Source organism: Calidris pugnax, unplaced genomic scaffold, assembly GCF_001431845.1.
Source record: "Calidris pugnax isolate Ruff unplaced genomic scaffold, ASM143184v1 scaffold141, whole genome shotgun sequence".
Classification (NCBI taxonomy): Eukaryota; Metazoa; Chordata; class Aves; order Charadriiformes; family Scolopacidae; genus Calidris; species Calidris pugnax.
The window spans coordinates 2,637,338-2,656,948 of NW_015090902.1; the positions used below are offsets into that span (position 1 = coordinate 2,637,338).

The 19,611-nt window shown below is 36.4% G+C and overlaps 1 protein-coding gene across 2 annotated transcripts in view; it reads left to right on the forward strand.

Annotated features, from left to right (window-relative positions):
* The window catches only part of CSMD1 (CUB and Sushi multiple domains 1), a 1,104,383-nt gene that overhangs the window by 705,039 nt on the left and 379,733 nt on the right, over positions 1–19,611 (forward strand). For both annotated transcript variants that reach the window (XM_014948981.1, XM_014948982.1), the window contains exon 7: positions 1,869–1,946. In XM_014948981.1, the coding sequence (XP_014804467.1) occupies positions 1,869–1,946 (78 nt within the window). The remainder of the gene's footprint in view (positions 1–1,868; positions 1,947–19,611) is intronic.

Consider the following 19,611-nt stretch of genomic DNA (forward strand, 5'->3'; position numbering starts at 1 on the left):
TGCTGTTCATTTCCCATAAAGTATGGAGTAATTTTAATATACTGGTTATGCAGCCTAAGAAAACAGAACAGAAGGTGGCACTTGATGGAAATTTTAGTACCTCAGCCTAGAACGTAATCCTAAGAAAACCATATCCATGAGGTTTAACCTCTTCCAGAAGCCCTTGGGGATGTTAGCCTTATTGTCTGCATGGATGTCTCCGTATAATATGTTCCAGTCTTCGAAGAAAAGAAAACACCACACTGCTATCAAATCCATTTCATCCCATGCCACTACAATTGTGATTCAATCATCTTTCATCATTTGAACACCTGTTTTCCAGGTTTAGACATAAATGTCTGCACTTGCAACGTCCATAGCACAAAAAGTACTTTCTGCAGCACTTACCCAATTTTGACACTGAAAAAAATCGTGCTTCACTCTGAGGCTGCAAAAGCAGCAGAAGTCCAATATAGAAACAAATACAATGAAGTCACAATATTTAATGTGATATTTAAAGATGCGTTTACTTGCTGCTCCTACCAATTCACTTAGAAATATGTGTATACAGATCAGTGTATAGTAATCAAAATTTATCCCGCACACTAACAAAAAGTACAACTGATAATCTGTGATATTAATTTAGTGTGAGGTACAAAGTACTGCCATTTTAAAAATGTTTGAGTTGATTTTTTATTTCTGTTTGTATCTATCATAAATGTCTGCATGTTTGTATCTATCATAAATGGCTGCATTTTAAAATTATTAACTACTGCGAGCTCTGGAATCAAAAAGTATTTAATATGAATCAGGAAAGGATTACTGCTTTTTGTAACTCTTTATTACTGACATGTACCATGATGTTATTGTTAGCATTTTGATAAACAAACTCAGGCACGAGCTATTTGCTATTGCTAGTGGTTTTTGCACAGTAGTTTTGAATTGCCCAGGCTCGTTTCACAATTATATTCTATATCTGATTTTATTTTCAATTGATCAAGTTGTTCCCAAGTCATAGAAGTAACTAAATTCCTGTGAACGTGTCCTTTATTTTTACCCTTTTCTCCCAGCATTGCAATTAAAACTCTACCCTATGTGTTCCTTAAAATATATCGCACTAGTTTCTTCTCATGTCTCTTCCTACTTTCTCTTGGTCCCTGGCTACTCAGTAGGGATAGGCTGGGAGTTTAGCAGCCATTCAACTGGCTAAACAGAGAAAACAGATATTACACCTCTAACACATCTGTTCTCTCTAACCAAACTTTGTCCCTTTGAGAGCTCTTACTCTTGTTTTAATTCAGTCAAAATGACCCTGTAGATTCAAAAGCAGTTATGTGAGCTGAAGGATGTAACATACTGTGATCCTGTAACATCAATCTCCCTAGGAAACTGAACTGAAAGCATGTCTACTGCTGATGAGTGAATCAAATAAAAGCAGATGTGAATATTGCATTTAAAGCTTGTGGTCCTCAGATACGTGTAGATATGTATTGTACATACTATGTAAGAAATAAGTTTTTAAAATGTTTAAATTATGTGATTTAGGGGGTGATAATTATGGTTCTATGATTAAGATTTTGCCATATGCAGTGGCAAATATAGGAAATCCATCTGTGATTAGGACAGGTTTTTCTTTTATGTGACTCTAAGGAAACTTGGGTTCAAAATATTGCAAATCCTGATAACATCTGTTTAAAAAGGACATCTTCTGAAACATGAAAAATTGTTGTGTTTTTGTAAAGATTGTCACAGAAACTACAGTTATTTGAATCTGCTTGTAAGATTCCTACACAGCTTTGTATTGATGTAGTGTATGATTTGGCTGCTATATGTCCTTTCTATAAGGCATAATAATGAATTATCTTCTTTTTGTTTGCTTGTTTTCTCAGTGAAAAAAGCAATTGAACTGAAATCAAGAGGAGTCAAGATGTTGCCCAGCAAAGACAGTAACCACAAAAATTCTGTCTGTAAGTTGTTTATACCATTACCTTTAGTGACTGCACATATATTTTGGAGTCCTATTAAAAATGCAAATCAAAGGGAGAGGTTTTGGGAAGCTATGGTCATAAAATGGTTATTATGCTTTCAATTGTCACTGAATTAGAACTCTGCTGGTAATACTGAGGGTGTAGGAAGCAGAATATGGTGTTGTAATATCTGAAAAATATGGGTATGTAGGCAAAAAAATAATTTTATATATCAGGATATTTTTGTATGTCAGGATATTTACAATTCAGAAATGCAATGCAAATTAGCAAATCCAGGCAGAACAGTGCCATATAGAATTTATTACTTCAGTACTGAAGGCAGTGAAGGTGTCTTAGCATTTTCTGGATCTAAGTTTTAAGCACTCTGGAATGACAACTTTTAGTCCCTCTGCACCTTTATCCCCAGATATAGTGTAAAGGTAAAATCAAGATGCTATCTGTAGGACTATAAGGACATTATTTTTTTCACTTTCCCTGAACAACTAACAATTTGTTTATTACCCTGAGAGCTCTTTCTCCATTAATCAGGCCAGTCTTGAAACATGAAAAATAAGTAGGTAATATCATATTTTGGAAAGCAGAGTCCCTTAGCCCCAAAAAAGCCAGAGGGTAAGCCAGTGCTCACCCACAATTCATCAAAAGTGATGATCACTAAGATGAATTTGAATAAATAATACTTCGTGTAATAACACTGAACTCAGTGGAGTAAAACCTGGGCTGTTTGCCTCAATGTGTGCTATTCTGCAAGTACAGAGAGAACAAGGGTCTTGAAGGCTAATGTCTGGGGGGTGTGATTTGGTCTCTGCATTTCTGCAGAGCATTGTTTAATGCAAACTAAGTGTGTTGATATGCTCACTGTAGCAAAAGAGGCATGATGGTTTTCTGCTTTAAATATTGCACATTGACGGCGTGGCACTCAAAAGGAACTTTTTATGCAAGGTGTAGCAGAAAAAGTTGATCCATCTCTTTGGTGTTTGTATCTGAATGGATGATTATTTCATTATTTATAAGTTACTTCTGGGAGCTGTGTGATCTCTGCTTACGCTCAGAGCACATGCTGTCAGACACCACATTTAATTACAGAAAGTGGAAGTAAGACAGACTATGGAAGAAATTATAAGGCAGTCTGCTGTTTACTTCAAATGTAATGCCTTTTGTCTTTTTTTTCTTTGTGTTTCAACTTGTGAAGCTTTATTATCATGTCTGACTTTTCAATATAAATCTAAGAAATGCATTATTATTATTATAATCATTACTTTCACATATATGAAGTTTATAAAAATAATAAGATTAAAATATGAACAGTTGAATTCAATGTATTTTGCTGCTCTTTATAATGTAAGCCCTCAATATTTAACCATTTTTCTTGCTAGTACTTATGTAGATGGGAAAAGTATTTGGGAATTCAGATTCAGAGAACTGATAAGAATGGGTATTACCATTTGAAGCCAATGAGCAACACTCTAAAAAAGTAAATTAAGACTAACACTTCTTCCCCTTTTAGTATGTTAGATCTTTTTAATATTCTCTCTATCTGTAACAGAAAGCTTACTTTTTCATTTTGGATTATAAGGGGTAGTTTGAATGCAGATACTGGCATGGCAAAAGCTGTGAGAGCATGCCCTGCAAACCCCAAGATCCTCAGGTTTCCCACAGCTCTTCCTCCCAAGCACAACCTGAGAGCAGCTGCAGGAACCATTTCACAGTGGCAGAAAATGTTACCAATGTACTGATATTTCCTTGTGGAATGCAGAATAGTGTTGCAGTCATGTACAGTGCTATCTCACTCCTCTCCTCATGGACCTGCCTGCATTCCTGGATGCTTTCTTTCAATTGCTCTGCCATCCTTTATAAAGAATCAGGTAGCAAAGCGTGGCTTTGGGATATAGGTGCCTTGGTAGATTTGCTACGGGAAAAAAAATAATTATATATTGTGTCACTTCCCAGGGAAAGAACAGGTTTTTACCTTTTTTTTTTCCTTTTTTACCTCCTTTGGTACGCCTGAAGGAAACATATCAAGTTATTGGTTGCCATAACACTCCTGCCAGCTAGTACCCTTAAGCAGTGGGCCAGATGGAGTTGAATCATGATTAATTTATGCAAGGAAGTGGGAAAAGGATGGGAAAGATAATTGAACTAAAATATGGTCCTGGTTCATCCAAACTTTGCACTTGACAAAGTTTTGGAACAGTAAACTGGGAGGAAGTAAATGGACAGGCAGTTCTGCTGGTTACTTTTTCACAGTTGGTCCTCATTAGTGCTTGAGCTGCCACAAACGCTGGCCAAATCCAGTGCTAAGCGTATTTCCCCTTGGTCGGCTGAAGCTGATCTCTCCAAGGAGCAAGCAGAGAGCTTTAGTTTATGAATCTGCTTAAGGGAAGTAAATCCAATTACATCTGGCTTGGTGTCCATCTATTCAGTTGCAGGCTCAGTCTACTCACTTTTGTTCCCTTACTTAGTCATTCTGATACACTCCCAAAGGGAATTACTTGATCCATCATCACTCACTCTCATTCTGACATGGAATAAGCTTGCGGAGTTTGTATCCCTAATGCTTGTAGCCTTTTTCTAAAACTGCTGTGACTATAGTTTGCGTTTTAACTGATTAGATAAAAATTTGTTTTGATTGCTGGCTCTCGTATGAATGTGTTTCCATGGCAATATTCCTGCCCAGCAACTCTGTCAAAGGGTGACTATTACCTCTAAATATCTGGGCATTACCTCTACAGTAGAGAGGTTGTACGGGGAGTATCCTGCACATCCAAGAGGAGGACAGCCCTAATGAAGTAGGCCGTGAGGACAGACCATCGTTAGGCAGCCGCAGTCCTTTTCAAAGGCATGTTTTCTGGGCAAGTAGGAGACCCTTGTAGTTTATCTTCTCAAGTCTAGCTTCTAGATACCATGCAGTTGCTGCTGGCCTTTCCACTGTGCCCATTCCTGTGAAGGGTAATGAGTGAGTGCATATCTTCATCTCTTCAGGACACCATTTTAGAGAATATTGGGAAGGCAGGGCCATAACTGGCACCTCTCTGAATCTTTGACCCCTGTGTGGCCCAGAGCAGGTCAGAGGCAGAGCAGGGTTAGGAGAGCCCCAGCAACTCCCATTCTGCTTCCAGACCTCCTCACCAGCGGGAGGACAGAGCAGAGGAAGCTCATGGTAAATGCCGCGGAGGTTCAGTAAGGTGAGAGGCATCATATAAGTTGAAAAATGGAAATGCTTGTAAGGTTGATGTGTTGCGTGCAAATCTGTCAGTGCAGTAGCGCAGGGAGGGGAAGGCAGGAGTGAAGTGTCTGGGAGAGCTGATGTCCTGGCTTTGCTCTTGTTAAAATGCAGTGTGGATAGTGGCTGGAGCCTCACAACACAGCAAACTGCAAGGAACATCCACATTCTGGAATAGCCACAAAGATTAACAGGTGAAGTCTGAGAGATTCTTTAAAAAGTATGGCATTCATATTGCACCATGTTAACGGTTCACAGAAATTGCTGAACAGCGTGACTTACCCTTACTTTTCAAAGTATTCCGTGTGTGAACTACTGTTTTACAAACTGAGAGGTCTGTAGGTAATCACTCAGTTAAAACCTCTTAAACTGCACTAAAGCAATTTCAGGCTCTTGTAGTATTATTTGAAAATGGATTTCAGAATATCAGTAAAACACATGTTAAATGGTTTGAAGAACATGATTTTAGCATAAGATTAATACATGTTCTGAAAGCTCAGCTACCAAGTTTATCTAAACAGTCCTTCACTCTGAAGATGATAGAAAGAGCTTTTTTAAGACAATGATTTTTGCCACGTAGAGCCAAAGAACAAATGAGTTTACAGACTAAGTATCGATTGGCTGCAGCACATTAAGGTGAATTAATGGCACATGTTGTTGAGACTATAGTGATTAATACCAAAACAGGATTCCGTTGCTAATTCTGTGTGAGAACGAACGAACGACAGCAGTTGATATTTATTTTGTTATTGGGTAACTCTGAAAAAAGTGGCTTAGTACATTACAGTGTAAAGTTAAAAATACGTTCATGGTAAAATTTTAGGATGGAGTTTTGTTGCTTACCAATATATTCCTCACATTTTAAATAAATTAACACTTTCATCTTCTTGACATTTGGCTACTGGTAAATTTACTTTGATAGAAGTAAAATGATGACTAATAAAAGTTTTGCTCTTCAGTTAATGAAAGAGTATTTCCCTAAGAAGGACAATATTAGACTAAATAGTTGCATTTACTACCACAATTTTGGTTTGTTCTTATCCCTTAGTAAAGAAGAATTTATTTAAGAACTGTAAATTTTGAAAAGATCAATAGTTAGAAATCAATTGCAAACCAGTGTATAATCAACTTAAACTGATCCTACAGGTGCTGAAATTCATCTCAAGTTACAGTTATAAAAGATAAAACTATTGCTAATTACTACCTTTTTGTAATGAAATTTATAACTTGTCATGATATAAATTTCTTATTATTGTTTGATATTTACATTATCTTCTTCATAGTTTTCCCCAAAATATTTTATGGATCAATTAATTTTTAGGATGTTTCTCCCGAATTACTTTATGATAAATTAAAAACTGTGTAAAAATTCCATATTATTATCTTTTGAATGCACATATGAAGAAAAAATTCCATCAAAAATTCTAAATTTTTTTGTGTGCTTGCATTGTATTGAATTCTCACAGTTAAAAAAAAAATAAAAATTGAATTTCAGTTATCCAGGCTATCACGTGCTGTGTCGAGGTCAAATAATAATTAAGAAATACTGTTAAATATTCATTGTTCCAATGGTTTTTACTCTCAAATTTAAAACAAACAAAGCAACATCAAAGCTATCTCACTTTCTAAAGTTATACTCTAATCTTACATAAGTTTAAACTAATCAAGTATAGCCTCTAATGCATTATCCTTAATTAATTAAGATATTGATCACCAATAAACATGATGCAAAATAAAAAAACAAAGTAATTAAAGGTACTTGTGTGTCAAAAGATCCTATGCTTTGGATCTTGCGTGCTTAAGAGCTCTCAATATGCAGTCTTGTTTTCCCTGTGAATATTTTAAATAATACATGAAACTGTATTAAATATATATATATTAACTAAGTATAAACACTAAGGTAAAATAGAGTGACCTTAGAAATTAAAAAGAAAAAAAAATAAATTATCCTTCTGGCAAGTAGAGTTTGTTCAGTTAAATGATCAGTTAAAAATAAAGAAAAAAGAGGGAAGTAATAATTAAAAACTGGCACTTTTATACAACAGGTTAAGGATGGATTGTGGCATCTTTAATATTAAAAGTATCTTTGTTATACAGGTATATGTATATTTATATGTATACGTACACACACACATATACATACACAAAATTGTAGATAAATATGTAACACATGGTATTCCATTACACTATTTACTGTATATCTAATAAGAGATTAATGACTCTATTTACCCTTTTCCTGGGTATTATAGGATGAAATTGGGCAGTAGGAAAAAAAAATAAAATAACTGCAGCATTAACCTCTAACAGTTTTATAAAGCTTTAATAAAACAGGAGGGATAATTACCCTGCTATACTTTGTCCTATCATAGAATGCAATAATACAGACTTGCCTAAGTGTTAAAGTATGTAGGATCTTCAGAGAAGATGAGTGTCCCTATGCAATGAAATTCTACAGTGCTATTTTACTAGATTGTATAAATTGCTTCATAAATCAGGTTAGTAAATTATACTTGGTGTTCCTGAATAAGCCTTCATCACGGCAGGAGTTTAAATATCTTTTAAAATACTATGCAAAAATCTTGCTGTGAAGAGAACTACTGCCTAAATATACTTCTGAAGAAAAGCAAAGCATCACTGGTAGCTACAAGCCAAACAAGGTGCTTCATCAATTATTTAATAAATCATTTGCATATATAATTTGTAAAATAACCAGAAGAAAGCATCTATTAAAATATGTAAAACAAGATGTAATCTGATTGAATTATAGATGGTTTAAACGAATTGTTATCCAGCTAAGAAGCTGAATCTGACATGAAATAATTTTTATATACAATTACAGAACATTACTGATTATCCAAAGTGAATGTTCATACCGTAGGCTAAATTGACATTGAATTTTGTTATTTTCAAAGCCATAGACTTAAGAATAAGCAACCTACTTTTAGCAATTACAATCTTGTATAAATTAACTATTCATACAAAATTTAAATATAAACCTTAATACTTCTCTATAGCTTCGTTGATTTAACTGCTGTGCACAGCTCTGGTAAAAAATATAGATGTGGGCAGTAAATAGGTTGGCAAAATTAAGTCTCTGTAGATTCAAATAATGTATGTAAATTATGAAGGCATTCAGAACTTGTGGGTGGATGAATTCAGACTTCTGGAGCATAAAAACATTAAAACAATTTTAATTAAAGGAAGAAGTATGACACTGGTCTATTCAGTGCAGGTGTGCTGCAGAATACAGATACCCTTACTGTCAAGTCCTTTGGAAGAGTCAGAGGCTTCCCACCTCCTGCAAGGAGATTTTCACTTTCCACAAAGGCTAATATTACAGTTTTAAAAGTTTAACACCAGCTGCATAGTCCGTGCGTGTTGAGGATGTATTCAGACCCTGCTTTTCTAAATCCAAATTGTGAGAGGGTATCTTCAGAGTTTGATAGAAGGTCTTAGACTGTTTTCTTTCTTCAAAATTCATTCTTTACATTGGGAAACAGTTCAGAAAATAATTTCAGCTGTGTTGGCGTGGCATCTCCCTGTCAGGTGTTAGCCTGTCACCCTGGGACGTATCTATTCCTGCAGCTCTGCTGAGCAGAACCGCAAAGTGCCAGTGTCAGAGCTGTTTGGAACACGGGAGCTTTGTTAGGTGACAGCTAATTCATCAGCTTCAGACCAGTTTGAGTCCAGTACTTATTCACTTAGAAAAAGTAAAAAAATTTACACAACGCTTGAACAATGTATCAATTCCCTCAATGATGTGTATTGAAGAGCTTGAAATATTTTTGGAATGGGACCAAAAAACCCAGGAATGATCTGAAATGGAAATAAATACATTGTGTTACATTTGGAAGGAACTGATTTAGGGAGAGAGGATTATTCAGCATGATGTGTCCTTCCACTGGTTCACTGAAATAGATAGAACAGGTTGTTCTTTAAGAAACAAAAAACGGTTACTCAGCTACATAATTTAAAAAATATAAACAGAAAAAACAATCCAGAAAATCTCCAAAATGCCTGCCTATGTTTTCCATTTTATGTCAGCATACTCAAAAAAGAAGGGACTGTAAGTGTGGGGGTCTGGCTTGTGTGTACGTTTCTATAGTACAAGCCGTCTGAACTCAGGTAAAAGTGGCAAGATCACTTTGTCATATATCAAAGAAATGTAAATTTTAATATGCATGATGGTGATCAAAAAATGTTTAATTATGAAAGGTTTTAATCTAACAGGAAATAATTATATCTCGAAGTCCATACTGTTCTGCTAATCCAACTGTTTGTTTGATTTCTGTCACCTCACTGTCACAATATTTTCTGCTTCAGGCTCCTAGCATGAAAGAAGTTCTCCTGCATAAGCAAAAGAGAAGTGTGAAAGATGTATGCATACCTTCCCCGCTTTAATGCTTGTGAACTCAACTCTGATGTTCACTGTCTCTGCTAGAGGAGCTATAAAGTCAGTGAATTATCAAATTAACAAGAGCAAAACAGTATGGTTTCTCTAAGCTGGCATTTCATGTGGGATATTTTATTTTATTCAGGATGCTACTTTTTATTGCCATATCAGCTTTTCCTTCATGTTTTTGAAGTCACATCGGAAACCTGTTTTGTACTGAGAAGTTGTGTTTCTTTTCAATTCTACCAGGCTTTGTTTTTAGAAGTCTGAAAGTGCATCCACAGCACAGAATAGCAGAGGCTAAAATAAACTCCTTTGTCATAAATGACAAGCACTTATGTTAAGATTAAAAATATAGCATGAAGCAACACCACCTGCTTGGATATTACCTCCAAACAGGACATACATCTATGGAATCAATTAAAAATTGAATCCATATTTTAGCATATGAAAGTTCAAATCACTTAAAATATAATTTTTGTATTCTTTTGTTTTTCAGTTAAGTTAATCATAGTCATTTCTGATTTAGTCTTGAAGCGTAAGTGCTAATGTGTAAGACAGGCTTTCTCATGGCAGAGGATGAGACTTTTTGGAGAGGCAGAGCTTGTATCTCACATCACTGTTATAAAAACAGAACATGCCCTGAATTGCAGTCAGGTTTGCTATAAAATCATTTCTCTGTTTTTCACTGTTTGAGCTCTTACTCTTCCATTGCTCCTTGCCTTATTGTATGTATTGCATCTTAATTTTGTTCAGAGAAGTCCATATGGTGCTGTGTTTCAGATTTTGTGACCCAAACAATGTTGATAACACACCAGAGTTGTGACTATGGCTGAGCAGTGCTTACACAGTGTTCAGGCTTTTTCTTTTTCTCATTCTGCCTCCCACAGCAAGGAGCCTGGGGGTGGGAAAGAGTTTGGGAGTGGACACAGCTGGGACAGCTGACCCAAATTCCCAAGTTATCCATAGGGGTGTTCCGTGCCAGATAACAGTAGGTTTGGCAATGAAGATGGGTAGCCTTTCCAAGATAGGCATTGCTAGGAGGCTTGCTGGGCATCGGTCTGCTGGGGGGAAATAGTGGGTGATGGGAGGTACGTGGGAGGTAGTGAGTGATACCTTTGCATCACTTAGACATTTTTTCCCCTTCTTTTTTCCCCTTTCACCTGTTAAACTGTCTTTTTTCTCAACCCACAAGTCTTTTACTCATTTTTGCTCTTCTAATAGTTTCCCCTATCCTGCTGGGGTGAAGTGAGTGAGTGAGGGGCTGGTGAGTGCTTAGTTGCTGGCAGATGTCAACTCACCACAAGGTAGAAAAATTTCACTAACCATAACATAATTCCTTTACCAAACCAGTCTCTTCCAAATCTCTTTGCCATGGTATAGCCTCATTGTCAAGTCATAGTTCCCCCCCTCTTCATGTCTTTACACAGTCATTTCTCAATCCCAAACTCTGCCCAGAGAGCTTCAGTCTCCCTCCAACTCATTATTCCTTCATTCCTCCCATCTGCTAATCTCCCTTCTTCCCTGATTTCTCTCCACAGCTCTCATTTATGATTATCAACCTCTCTTCATGCAGTTTGCCATTCTTCTCCCTAGCTATCTCAGTGTCTTTCTTTTCCACACCAATTTTTTTCACTCTTGTCAAACTCCACAGGTATTTTCAAGCCTCTGACTGTTGTAATTAAATACAGCTCTTGTTCCCTCTATATCTGAATCAGGCAACTGGCTTCTATCAGGAGGCTTGGTAGGAGAAGAGTAGGTGGTTGTACGGGAAAGACCATCTCTCAGTTCAGAACCCAGAACTGGATGTTCATTGGTCTCAGAAAGTGGAGAGTATTACAGGTGATAGTGCACCTTAAAATTTTTTTTGTTAAATTTGACATATATTTGGGATGCATTTGTTAAAAGCTGTTTCTATCAATCACCTTGAATTATTGTTTTCCAAAGACCTCCCATTCAGCCATTTTTAGTAGATGTTGAAAGAGCAAAATGCACATCCTTGACACAAAGGTCACTTTCAGAACAGATCTAAGTTTTGAAGTATGGTGGTGCTAATATATTCCATGGAAAAGGTCATTGTCATTTTTTTTAGTGTGGAGAACTGGATTTTTCTCATGGTGCTCTCAAAAGTGAACGAGTTGAATAAACAATAATAATTTCACTTTAATAATATTTAAACAGTAATAAATCCAAGGCAGATACGGGAAAAAGAGAATTTAAGCCCCAACAGCCTCTGGTTGATCAAGGCATGTACAAGTGAAAGAAGAATTTTAGCAAGGACATTGTTCAGCAACTTTCAAACAATTGAAAGCATCAGCCCTGCCTATCATAATTATCTGTTCTTAGTTCCTGTTTTGCCATCCACTGAAGTCCCTTCCCCAAAATGTATAATTAGACATTAGTACTTCAGGCTTTAGAGAAGTATTACACAACCTCACTGGTGAACTGCTGAAATATTCAGGCTAAATGTCACAGACATTTATCAACTAAAGGCATCGGAACTCAAAATTCACTTTTTAGGGAAACTAATAAAGCATATATAGAGAACATAAGAAATGAAGCAAAGACTGCATATTTTCTTGGGTGGTTTTCATTAGAATACAACAAAAGTAAAGTAAAGAAGTGTGAACTAGCAGTATATCAGGGCAGGGTAGATTAATGCAGTCAGAAGTCTAGGAATTCCCTGGCTTTCCAAAGATCCCCAGTGGCGGTTCCTGGGGTCCCTATGGGCCATCCACTTTGCCTAGCTCCTTCCAGTTTTTAGTGTAAAGTATGCAGCAACCAAGCAAAGAGCCCCACTTGGGTTCTAATGTCCTCAAAAGAGGAAAAGCTTGCCTCACACTCTTCTGGGTATGATATAACGGGTTGATGGCACATGAGCTTAATTTTACACATCCCTGATTTTATCCCTACCTGAGGAATTTACACCTGAATTCAGCCGTAAGTGGCACAGGTGTGTTGTAAGTTATCTCCATCCTTGCTCAGCTATTGACCTTGTAGCCACAATTTGCAACAAGATAAACACAGAAGAAGAATGAAATTAAAAAAAAAAAAAAAAGAAAAACCCACAAGAAAACCACAAAACAAAAAAGGAGAGAAAAAAAAAGTAAAATGTAATTAATATCTTTATTTCACAGTTTAACAAACTAGTGTTTACATCACTTCTGCATTTACCCATAAACGTAGAAGTTTTTATATGAAAGTAATATTCACACATATCTATACAAACACTTCTACAAGGTCTTAAAAACCTTCATTCTCCCCAGTAAAGAGTCATTTAGGTTGTTTCAGTCAGTGTCAGTGTAAAAGAGTGGGGTAGTTTTTGTTTTGGCTTCCTTGCTGCTTGTTCTATAGCTTCATTTCATTAGTGCAAACTCTTTGGTAGGCTGTTTAGTAAGTAAGTTGTTTTAGCAAACACCCATTTTATTGCCAAAAGTTGTCTACAGCCCTGTAATTCTGTTTAGTTGAGTTTTTCTCCCTTCGAGTTTTTTCTGCCTCCTGCTGACTCAATATGGGATAAGCACTGCTAAGATTTCTGAACAGTACATTTAGCTGGAAATAACAGAGGGTATAAATAACGGAAAAAGTCTCTCTTGGTAAAGAAATTAATGTGGTAAAAATGTAAAAACAGGAAAACAGGTGATAAATAAGAATAAAGCCAAGAAAACCTTTTGGATGAACCTTAGAGAAAAAGAGATGTTAAAGAGACGTGACACAGTTTGTTCTAACAGCAAGCTTATTAACACTTCAGGCTTACAATGCTGTTCTCTACCAACTAATAAAAAGAGTCCATCTGTTACACACCAGGTAACTAAAGCTCATAAGGAAAAGTGCTTGGCAAAAGGAGAAGAGACAAATCTGTCCAGTTATCTGGAATTGGATTACGGTATTGTAATTCTCTAGAACTACAGAAGCTATTCTGCATTCCATTTTAAAGATTATATACATCAAATACAAGTGCACCAGTCCTGTTGGTCTACTTGCATCGCTATTGCTTAGAGTGCTTCCAAAATGTCTAATCTGATCTAACAACAAATCTTCTTTTCATGACACCCTTTAAATACAAAATAATAACAGCATGGTAATTATAGGTATATTGGAGAAGCGCAGTGGCTTCCTCTCCCAAAATGTAGGAACAGCATCTCAACAAGTGACAGGTTATTGTTAATGCCGTATACTTTTAAAAAAATTTCATACTCCTTTCTCACCACAATACGTGTATGTTACATTAAAATAATGGGTTTGATAAAAATCAAAACCTAGTCCTAATTTTTCTTATTGTTAGTAATGTATTCTCCATGTCTGTTGGTAGTCCTGGCTAATGTTATAGGTAGACTGTGTTTAAGGGGACAATAGTGTTGCAGTTTATATTTTCTCTTTCATTTTTACTATTTCATTTATTGTATAGACAGAATGAAACATTTGTTAAGGTAGTTGTTTATTATTATACAATTTAAATTGTATGTTAAGGAGTTACACATTACCTTGATCTCCCTCAACAATCAGATAAAACTTTTGTATTTCTCTGGTGTGTACAAGAAAGGCTATTGGCACGTTCACCCTTGCTGAAATCTCTTTAATTGATAAAATCTCAGCTAGAATTCATGGATGCTCCATGAGCCCCAGCTGCCTGCTACTCCCCCTTGCAAACCATGCTGCTGTGGGGAATGTGTTCCCCTGGAGTGGCAGAGTAGCAGGAGCAGCCTTAACGCTAGTAGAATGTCATCAAGTCTCCATAAACAGTAATACACAGAGAACTCAGAGATAATTATAGTTGTTAATATTTAAAAGCTGGATACAAGTGGCAATAAGCGTTGGTTTAGCACGTGGACTAATTTGAATGCTTCTTCAAGCACACAGAAAAACACCCAAAACATCTTTTCCAGGAGAGATAGAGAACAATTCCTTTTCTGCATCTAAGGGTCAACCCACATAACATCAAAGACTAAAGCATTTATAGGCAATGTCTGGGAAGAAACAGTTTTTAGCATCAGAAAAATGACCCATTTTTCTATTGTTATTATTCTAAAATGATGGTTGGCTAAATCATTATTACAAAGTTTTTAATTTTGCAAATTAAATGAAACTAAAAATGAGTCTAAAGCAGAAATCCATAAATTGATTTGCGAAATTTATGGAATACAGGAAGAGGGGCTTAGGCTGGACAGTGTTGAGTGGCATGATCTGTAACATTGTAATCAGCTCCATTTTGAATGATATTTTTTCAAACAATTATAAATAAAGCACATATTTAATTTAGATGTACATTTTAGAAATTCATTATTAAAGGGTTTTAACTTGTGGCCTTTAAAAAAAGGGGAGAAGAAAAGCAGTCAGATTCCATTTCACAGTGCTTTAAGTGGGAAAAAAAATACTGTCATAAAAGCTTAACTATAAAGACTTGAATGGTTATATAGCTATTTCGAATTCCCCATAGGTAAAGGGCTGCACACCATTACCTGTAACTGCTTAGCTGAGGAAAAGTAACAACTTTGCATTCAAAAGAAAGAGGGCTTTGGAGACCTTGTGAAACAATATACATGGAATACCAGTACAAAATATGTGCCCCTTGCTTCTCACAGTTGATACCCTTGGTGACACAACGCAGAGAAGAGCAGGCTCAGTCCTTCAGTACAGTGGCAGTTGCATCAAAGATTCTGCATGTTTGCAACAAAGAAGGAAAATGGGTAGAAATTATAATTTAAAGAAAATAGACTCCCAGCAATACGTCTTTTCTTGAATGTGTATGTCCGCATTCATCGCAAGGCAGAGAACTTCTACTGATAAAGATGGCAAAAGAGAAGAAAAATATTAATTGAGAGGTTAAGATTGAAAACCAATATATGATATGACAGTTCCTTAGGAAAGTCTGTTGTTCCTTTTCTTGGAACGGAAAAAGATTGGCAATATATAATTTTATATATATATATATATAAAACAAGTAAAAAATGCAATAAAGAAGAGAGGTAAAAATTCCTGATGCTAGATTCCTTTGACAGAATTTAAAAGAACAAAGATTATTTCAGATCTCTCCTATTAATGATGTTTAGGCTAAAAAGATTTATTTACATAACAATAACTTAACCTTGCAGCTCAGCAGACTTGCTAAGGCCTCTGTGATACCATCTTTGGGTTGTAAACCCCAAGTGATCGTAGGGATGTACACTACAGTTTGACTTTATTGCTTTTCATCAAAATTATTTTTTCCATTTGTGATGGAACTGTCCCCTGGAATACAAGGTATTATGGAGTAATACTTTTATTTTTCTTCCCTAAACTGCTCCAGTTGCCATAAAGATATTTATTTAACAACATTTTGGAGCCAGAGAAAAGGCTTTGTCCCCTTCCTCCTGGGACAATGCCCAAACCACCAGGCTAGAGCCACTCAGCTCTAACCTTCTGACCTAGTGGTAAGGAATTGAAAAGGTTTTGGAAGAACCCAGTTTCAGAAGTGTTACTAGCCTACTAGCTATGGCAGTTGCATTATGAAGATAGTTACAGGTATCTGATCAAGTCAGAGGAAGAAACTGAGTAATTTATTTTTTTCCCCTGGATAAGCAGTCTCCTCATACAAGAACTGAGCAATACTGTCTTCTGCTACGTATTTTGAATGACAACCAAGACTGTTTCTGGGTTTACTTTATCTATATCAGAAGTTCATCTTAACAATTTAATGGTTCAGTTCATAGAAAATTAAAAAAACCACAACAGTTCAATGATAAGTTACTATCCCAGAATGCAATGGTTCAGCTTTGAATTTAAAGATGAGTAATTTCTGTAATATTAATATCCACAATGCTTGTCACCTTTTATTTCAGCAGTCTCTTTCCCCCAAGTCGGAACTGTGGGACTGCAAGTGCAGAAGAACTGATTATTTATAGATGCTGGAGGAAGGGTCATTAGTGCTTGAATATTATTCCTGAAATCTTAATAATTCATCAAGACTCAGTCTTAGACAAAATTTTCTAAATGTTATAAGCAAATGGTAAGGTGGCTTGCACCATCACCAAATTATTTGTAAACAAACTTCTCAGAGCCTCAGGAAGCAGTTAGCATTTTGAAAAATTGGGAGATGCCACATGTTTGAATTGCACTGAAGGAACGCCTGAATTTTAGTCCAAAAATGAACTTCTAAACACTGCTTTAGGATGCATGTATGTAGAGTTTCTTTACGTTTGCCCCACAATTTAGCTGGAGCGCTAGTTTTGATTCAGAAGTGTGGTGTTAAATTGTGAACACAGCACTGTGCTAACAGAGCTATAAAGCTTTCAGGTGAAAACTTAGTTCCAGCTGTCTTGGGGCACTGGCATCATGGTACAGATCTCAGGAAAAGACTTTACAGACATGCTTTATCCAGTAATAAGGCAAATTATAAGGACTTTATTATAAAAAGGCAGCAAAGTTCAGGAATTTATTTTTTCCTTTGGACAAAAAACCTACACAAAGTTATTAAGGTCAGTTTGACTTTCAAATATCTCTGGTATAATCCCGGTCCAGCTATTCATGAAATATAGGATTTGTTTCTGTATACTTGCAATTAATCAATTTTCATATTTTTAAGCCAAAGGCATATTTTACCATGTATAAGCATCAAAACAAACCCTACATTTAAACCTGGAAGAACTGAAGTTGGTTCAATTTTTTCTCACAGTACCTGACTTAAAATTTCTTTTGTCAGAATTCTTCATCCCGTTAAAGTGCCTACGCAGGGAGAACAGTATAAATGCAGACGTATACAATGGTTCCACAATGCATTTGCATCCTGTTGAGATAACCCTGTTATCTTGTTCTGTGTGCTAAAATCTGGTGAAAAATATTGGTGAGAAACACAAGGTAACTTTTTGTGCTGATCAAAGATGACTTATAATATAAAACCCCCATAACGGGCTCTGCTGTGCACTCCAGGTCGCCTGTCAGGGTGCAGATTAAGCTCTGTAACAAACAACTGCCTCCTGCATAAACCTCTTGCAATGCCTGAGAAATAGAAACTGGTTTTAAATCTTGCATGTGTGATAAGAGTACATTTCTTGACAAAGATAACAGAAACTTAAAATTATTTTTTTTTTCTACACTCTCTGAACAAGCATAAGATGAAATGGATCCAGAGGTTAATTATGAGTTGTTTTGTATTTCTTCCTGGCTGTAACCCTGTGAAGGCACTCTAATAGAGTTACAAGAATATAACACTTTTCATTTCATCACATGGATTACTTCAAACAAACTGTTTGAAGAAGAGGTATATTTTTCAGTTGAATTTTGAATTTATTTACTTTTTTGGTGCTTATAAATATTTTTCCCTTGGTCTCATCTCATGCAAAGCTCCACAGGAAAGTGATTAAAAATACCATTATTAAGATCTGGATTTTTTTTGGCTGTAGGTTTTAATTTCTTTCTTGGAACAAAATTTGTTTGCTTTTGTTTAGTTTTTTGTTTGTTTGTTTTCCTTTATCTGTTCCTGTTATCGGGTGCAGGCAAGATTTTATTTTGCATCTCCATCCCTTGTTCTGTGCATGTCTGGCTCTGGGAATGGTGTTCATGCTTCATTTTTGTGTCTCTGTAGTGGATGTGGAATAATTCCTCAATATACCATCTCAGAGGTCTCTTTTCCACAGTAGTCTCTCGTATTCTCTTTCTTTTCCAGCATAATCTTGATGGGCAGGGGAGAGCTGTGATTGTAAGATGAAGTAGATGAAGTCTACTAGCTTGAATGGTAGTTACTGATCTTGTTATAGCTATTCAAAATACTTCTGCAGGGAGTCCTCTTGACTGTACGAGATCCATGGGCTACACTTCATATATTTTGGATGCCTGTCCTCCACTGAGCTTTCAGATAGTTTTGTACTTAGAAGTCATCCAGTAAATTGATTCTTAGATTCATAAACCAGCTCTTTCAAGATACAGTCAAAAGTCATTGCTCTTAACTTTCTCTTATATTTTAGTTTGCTTCTGGTTTTGAACTGTCTTTGAAGCAGCAGTCCTAGTTTTGTGATGACAAAAATAAGTAATCCTAGACAAATACCTTGTTCTTCTTCAAACTTTATTTAAAATACATAATATAACTTTTAATTTTTTTTAAAATTCTTTCTGTATGACTTGCAATGCTTATGTTTCTTGATGTGTTCTTTTTCAGTTTTTGTTTTTCTTTTTGTCACTTTTGTCTGGTGTGACCTTGTTATGGTTTTTTAATGTGCCTTATATTCAGTACTGTTCATATTTGGTTCAAGAACGTGTCCTTCAAAACCTAGGATACTCATAAAGGTGATGATCACTCTGAGGTTGAGTAGGCATCCTGGTCTACTTGTGCCAGAGCTATCTGGCTATGGTTAAATAATATGAGATGCTATTCATGCTGACCAGACTCTGCTTTAGCCTCTTAATAATGACATATGAGAAGAAGTTTTTCACTTATTCCTATGATCTCTTTTATCTCTGAAATCTGGTCAAACCAATATGGATCATACAGTTTAATTTAATCATAGTCCTGTGCATTGGTCCTAAACAATTCCTTAGTCCCTCAGGAAAGTAGGTGGAAAGATGGAATTAAAATATGGCTCCTTGCTTTTAGAAGTTCTACATTTCTGCTGTTATGTCTCTTTTAGCCTTTCAGTATTTCCTTTTTGCCTATGCCAAAATAGCGCGGGCTTGTTGCTCTGCAAGGGACGTGAGACAAAAGCAGGGTGGAAAAGCAAGGCAGGTGTAAGCGATGACTGTACCAAAAAGGCATCAGGATGCAGGATGGGAAGTCCAGATGAGGATCAGGGCCAGGGCTAGTTGTCAGGATCAGAGGCAGGCCGGACATCACCCGGCAAGGCCACAGTTTGGAGGTAAATTCGAGGCCAAGCCAAGGAACCCAACCCTGTTCTTCTGTCGGATCCTCGCATAGGGTCAGGGCTGGGGAGGTCCAAGGCAGAGTGCAGGCCCATCTGCTGCACAGCTGCAACGCAGCACGGAAGGGGCCAGTGGTACAGCCACAGCTTAGGGGCACTTCCCAAGGTAGGAGGAGCAGGCCCTCACTTCTGCTTTTTTTCACA